Source organism: Coffea arabica, chromosome 2e, assembly GCF_036785885.1.
Source record: "Coffea arabica cultivar ET-39 chromosome 2e, Coffea Arabica ET-39 HiFi, whole genome shotgun sequence".
Taxonomy (NCBI): domain Eukaryota; kingdom Viridiplantae; phylum Streptophyta; class Magnoliopsida; order Gentianales; family Rubiaceae; genus Coffea; species Coffea arabica.
Window position 1 is genome coordinate 3,546,705 of NC_092313.1, and position 6,062 is coordinate 3,552,766.

General features: G+C 38.0%; 1 protein-coding gene across 1 annotated transcript; it reads right to left on the reverse strand.

Annotated features, from left to right (window-relative positions):
- Positions 1–167: 167 nt before the first annotated feature.
- Positions 168–2,806, reverse strand: LOC113730195 (F-box protein At5g51370). Its single transcript, XM_027254718.2, has 2 exons — positions 1,251–2,806; positions 168–806 (listed from the first exon to the last, which is right to left on the reverse strand). The coding sequence occupies exons 1-2, from the start codon at positions 2,429–2,431 to the stop codon at positions 512–514; spliced, it is 1,476 nt and encodes a 491-aa protein (XP_027110519.2). The 5' UTR covers positions 2,432–2,806; the 3' UTR covers positions 168–511.
- Positions 2,807–6,062: the final 3,256 nt, after the last annotated feature.

Below are 6,062 nucleotides of genomic sequence, written 5' to 3' on the forward strand. Positions count from 1 at the left end.
CCAATCATTCAAGCGGAGGATCTAAACTGCAATAGTGCTCTTTATGCACTAGTAAATCCAACTTATTAGCAATTCATACAAGTCGCAGTCTACAAAACAAGGAAAAAGTTTATGCAGTACTAAGTAAGAAGGCACAAGCAGCCCCACACTTGTTGGGACTGTTAAGCTGAACCGTCTGCATAATGGTAGTATTGAAATTGGACAACATTATACAGAAGGGAATAAGCTATAAAATACAAAACAGCGAAAAAGTTCATACTAACAAGGTACAAGCACTTCTAAACCTGTTGCAATTGCCGAGTTGAAGCAGCTGCATAATGGTGGCTTTCAACAACATTGTACAAAAAGGGAATAAGCTTCCCCGGTACAGAGAGAAGAAATAGTCTTTACATGTTTACAACAACCTGTCACGTCTTCTGCAAAAGAAAGCAATGATAAACATGCAAATGGATGAGAAATTTCGTTAGTACAACAAGATGACAGGAGCCCAAGTTGTTTAATGTCATTAACGCTAAGCACCAGTAAGTGCCTTCCAGTCACACGTCTTCTTAAAAAATTTGGCACCCCTTTTTCCCATTCCACTCCCTACAAGATTAGCTGAAAGAAGAGATTTTGTATCTGGTCTCCACTGCAGATCTTTCAAAGTAGAAAACAAATACGAAAGCACAGGAGATATCTCAGTATCCTTTATTTTGTTACACGATATTACTCTAAGACTCTGAATCTCCATCCAGGAAATAACCACCAACTCTAGACCAGCTGCTGTTAGCACCGGACAACCTTCCAAAGACAGCAACTTCACACTCCTGCAAACAAGATCCCGTGAATTGAACGTCTGATAACATGATTCTTCTTCACAAACTAACAGATTCTTGAAGCAAAATATCTTTTTTGATATGCTTATGATGAAAAATGCTTGAAACCAGGTTATTATTCTGGTATCTTCTCGTTTTCTAAATTGGTATAAAGGCAAAATCAACTGCACTATCATTAGTCTTCTAAAACTTCAAGTCAAAAATGTCTTCAAGACGGTGACTATTATATTTACATGTACACTGGACTAACTAGACTAGTCCTGCATATTAAAATTCTAAGTCAAGAATGTTGCAATGCAGCATGGAGAAAGAGGAATGCCGGAACCTGCAAATAAATTCAACGGCCTCACAACTTCAACAGGGAGGGACTCAAAAAAAAAAAAAGCTACTTCAACAGGGAGGGAACGGTAAGATAAACGGGGAAAAGAATGCTACCTCAGATCAGTTGTAATGCTGAAAATATCATTGTTCAAGCCCCAACAGTTTTTGAAAATAATATCCTTCACTCCTTGACAGACAACAAACAATGCCCTGACACTCTGCTTATCCCGCAACTGACATTTCTCGAAGTGCAACCTTTCGAGTGTTGGACAAGATCCCAGATGTTCATGAGGCCCTGGATTCAGATCAATAGTCTTACAAGATAAAAACCTTAAAGTCTTTAAATTCTCACAATAAGAAAGAGCTGCTAACCATCCATCCTCCATCTTATGATCACAAAAAGTCAACTCTTCAAGCATTTGACAACACTGTCCAATAGCTCGAATCCCGTCATAGCTCCCCTGGCATCCATTTAACTCCAGCTTGACCAACCTCTTACAACCTTGCGCCAAAATAGTCAGCCCCACATCTGAAACCACTGAGCTATAAAAACCATCGATATTTGCAATCAATCTCAATATCTGTAAATTCTGAAATGCTGCAATCCCGCGAAGAACCTGATCATTACACCTATGCAACTCCAATTCTTGGAGGGTAGGACACTCCTCAGCCACACTCAACAGCCCCATCTCACTAGCATTCAGCACCACAAGCCTTCTCAAATTTGGACATCCATTAGCTAAATTCCTCAAGCCCAGGTCAATTTCATCGATATGTAGCATAAATCTTTCACAAGCAAGAGAGCCTTTGGGCTCAGTATCAGTGTCGACATAAAAAGATGCAACCTTGTGAGTGCATAAAATACCCGAATTTCGGGGCGACGTTAGAGACCCTTCAACTAAATCAACATGAACAAGATTTGGGAATCTGACAAATAAGCGACTCGATACAAGAAAGTTCCAATCAAGAAGCTTTACAGACTTTACAAGTCGGCCTTGAAGATTCAGCCACCTTTTGGATACGAGGGAATTGGAATTCCTCTGTGAATCAGGAAGCTTTGAGAGGATTTGGAGAAGTATTTCATCAGGAAGGAGTGAGGTTTTATCAGAGACAAGTTCAGGGAAAGTGAAGCCTTCGGTCTTGTGTGGTCGCGGGGTCATTAGAGAAGGGGTTTGGGGCTGTTTGGTAAGAGATTGGAGGCGCATTGTAAATAAGACATTGTTGAGAACTTTCTTGTTCTTGATCCACAGCTTCAATGGAGAGTTACCATTTGGTTTCTCAGGAGAACACGACATTGTTTCTGCTCACTCTGTATGCTACTGCGGCTGCTTTCAGCGTCAAATTGAAAGGGCTCAATGTGGTTTCTCAGCTCACTGCATCACTTACTTCTGTTCTGCCTATTCAAAATCTTCTTATTCAGAGTTGTTTTTCCTCTCTCTCTCTCTCTGTTTGGTGGAAGCAGAAAACAAGCTGAATTTCAGCATCTGATCCATTTTTCCTTGTTTCATTTTCTCTTGTGTCCTTAATTTCTTTGTCTGGCTTTTGTTGCTGTAGCTAACGGTCTTCTAGGAGTGGGGTCAAAGGCAAGAAATTTTAAATCAGCAATTCAAGAATTTGAACTGGGCGGTCCTTTAGATTAGATGTGAGAAAGCTAGCCCCATCGGGAAATGGAAACGGCAAACAAAGTGAAACGAAAGGCCAGTAGGCCCAGTACAGAAAACGTTTATTTACCTTTTTAAAGATTTTTCTTTTCTTTGTCATAAAGGTTTTATTTTGTCTAACTATTACTCCTCTCTCTGTCCCATTGAAAATATTTTGTTTTTTATTTTAAAATATTTATTCTGTTGAAAAAGTTTAAACAATTTTTTGTTTCGCTTTCTATATAACCTCTCCCTTCAATTATAGACATGTTACTATTTAAATTTAAAATTTGAATTTATGAAAGATAAAGTTAAAAAGAAAAACACAAATATCACAATCAAACACACTATTTTTAAAATGTTGGATTCTCGAAATAGAACCAAATAATTGGAACGGATAGAATACTGCCGTAGTACTACTATTTGTCATGCAATAATGTGCATTGTGTACTGCATAATAAAAAAGAGACTTATTGGCAATTTGGCACACCAATTACATTTTATGTTAAAAGAATTCCAGTATGCCCGTTGTAAATTATTCCAACGATTGTTCACTTGTTTACCAAAAACTAACCTTTAACATTAAAACCTTTTACCAAAAATATGCCCAAACACAATCGGTGCAAAATCAGTTATTAGTTAGACTGAACTACAAAGATCCCAAATAAGCATGGATGGAAACGAATCATGGATTGCCGTCCATGTTGCATCAAAATGACTCGTTTGCTTAAAAGGAAGGGAAAATGACCTGTTTCATCCCTTACATTTCACAAAAATATTCTTTTCGTCCCTCACTTTTACAATGAAGCAATTTCGTCACTGATATTTAAAAATTAAAGCTATTACATCCTTGAACCCAATTTTCAATCTGAATCAAACCACCTCTCCTGTTGTTTCTGCTGTGTTAATCTAAATCAATATAAGTTTATTAGATTGTGGTAACTTTGATTGTTTTATGCCATGATAAATAAACTTTAATAAGCACAAAGCTTTCAAAGTTCGTATTGTTTTACACACCATATAAAATTATCCCCAGTTTCTCCACCAAAAAGAAAAGGGAAAAGTTTCGTTAAAACTCCCAAACTAAAAAAAAAAAAAAAAAATCAACCATGTTAAGCAGCTTTGATATCATCATCATCCCATTTAAGATAACTATAATCATAAGTAACACAAGAAAAATGATTTTAGTGGGAAGGTTTGCTTTGGTAAATTGATTCCTAGATCGATGAGCAAGAACACAATAAAAAGTTGAATAGAAGTGGCAGTACACCACTAACAATGCCAATTAATATTTCATATCAATTAATTGGTATTCTTTTGTTAAAAGAAAAGGATATTCTGGATGCTTTTTAAGTTTCACTTGTATCCTATATTTCTTTTTTTCCTTCTCTTTTTTGCCCTTACACGATCTATCCTTTACATCCTTCACTAAATAAAGGGAAAAAAATTAAAAAAAAAATACGGAAATACGGAAATTTAATACTGACAATAATTTTTAAAAATCACGAATCAATGGCACTTTAGTTGGTAGCAAGTTTCAAACTCGAATATTATAAGAGAAGAGTCAAGTCCTTATTGAGTAAATCACAATAGATTGGAGGATTAACCAGGAACTTCCCTCCCAGGTCCGAGTTTATACTCAAATTTGCTAGGTGATCAGCACAATGGTTTCCCTCTCTCCATTGGTGCTGAAGCTTGCATTCCCACTGCTGCTTCCGGAATCTCCTTATTTGCATCATCTGATTGTAGTGTGGGGAATCAGGTGGCATCTTGTCTAATAGTTCTAGCATTATTTTAGAATCTATCTCAAGAATCACTTTTCTGAAGTCCACGTCCCATGCTAGTTTCAATCCAAATTGTATTGCCCACAGCTCTGCTCCAACATTGGTAGTTGTTCCTAGATTGGCAAGAAACCCACCTAGCCAAACTCCTTGATGATCTCTAATTAAACCCCCAGCTCCAGCAACTCCTGGATTTTTTTTGCATGCCCCATCTACATTGACCTTTATCCATTCCTCTGGGGCTCTCTTCCATGCAATGTGAATGGTTTCTTTTCAGTTTCCTGTGTGTATCCTTTTACCTGCTTGCTGCAGGTAATCCCCTTGCAAGTTGCAAGAAGTGCCTGTATTTTTTTTTTTTTCCATTTGGATGCTTTCCCCTGTGCTGTAAAATTGGTTCCTTGCCGTCCAAGCGTGGTAGGTCATCAATTGGAACAATAACTGCCACTCATAATTATCCATTCTTCCCATTCTTCCATCTTTCAGATTTCTATCAATCTAGTCTACCAGACTCATGCTTTTAAATTCTACCCACTTACCCGGATGAACTAGTTGATGCTAGATTTTGTTTATCCACTCGCAGTCTCTCAACACATGCAATGTTGTTTCAGTTTTCTTCCCACAAATTTGACATTTACTGTCTTCCCGTGTGTGTCTTCTTCTTTTCTCTGCATTAGTTAGCAGTCTTTGTTTTCAAGCAATTCAGAGATGAAACTGCCATCTTCCTTGGCCCTTTTGCTTTCATACCTCCTTCCATCCTTTATCTTGAGCACTTCTGTCCAGAATTTGGTTTCCTCCCCATTTCTCACTCTCCATTTGAGCCTTCTCTTGAGCACTTTTCTCCCCTCTATAATGCTCTTCCATACATGAGATTTTCTCCCTTTTAAATTTCCCATGTTGGTGCTTTTGTTCCTTTTGTATTTGCTTCTCAAGACTTGGGCCCATAGTGCTGTATTATGTTTCACCATTCGCCATCCTAACTCTGCAGAGAATGCTCTATTGGCCACCTCTAGTCGTCATATTCCCAGTCCCTCTTTACTCTTTGGTGTATGTTACTGAGTCCCAGCTCACCTGATGCAACCAGTCATTCTTCTATGCACTTTATCAATTATTTCACTGTAAGTTTGCTTAGTGACTCTATCATGAAGTAAAGGCATTTCAGTACTTTCCCAGGTTGTTTATGGATTCCACTCCTATTTTTTGCCTTGTGTTTTCCACCACTGTCCCACTTACGTTTAGTGAGCAGTATAGCTTGGGATTTTTGAACACTTACTTTCTGGCCTGATACTTCATAAAATTCCCTTAGCACCTTTGCCTATTCTGAGCTTGCTTCGGAGAAGAGAACCAAATAATCAGCAAAGAATAAGTATGCTACTGCAGGCCCATCGCTTGAAACTTTTACTGGTTTCCACACTTTTGTTCTGAACAGCTCTTTTAATCAGTCCACTTGAAAGTTTGAATGCTGCTGTTTCGTCTCCATTCCATAGTAACTATAGTGAGCTAGTCTC

Coding starts and splice junctions, on each gene's coding strand:
- LOC113730195 (XM_027254718.2), bottom strand. CDS start 2,431: ATGTCGTGTTCTCCTGAGAAACCAAATGGTAACTCTCCATTGAAGCTG. Junction 807..1,250: donor AGCATTACAACTGATCTGAG/GTAGCATTCTTT, acceptor TCTTGTTTGCAG/GAGTGTGAAGTTGCTGTCTT.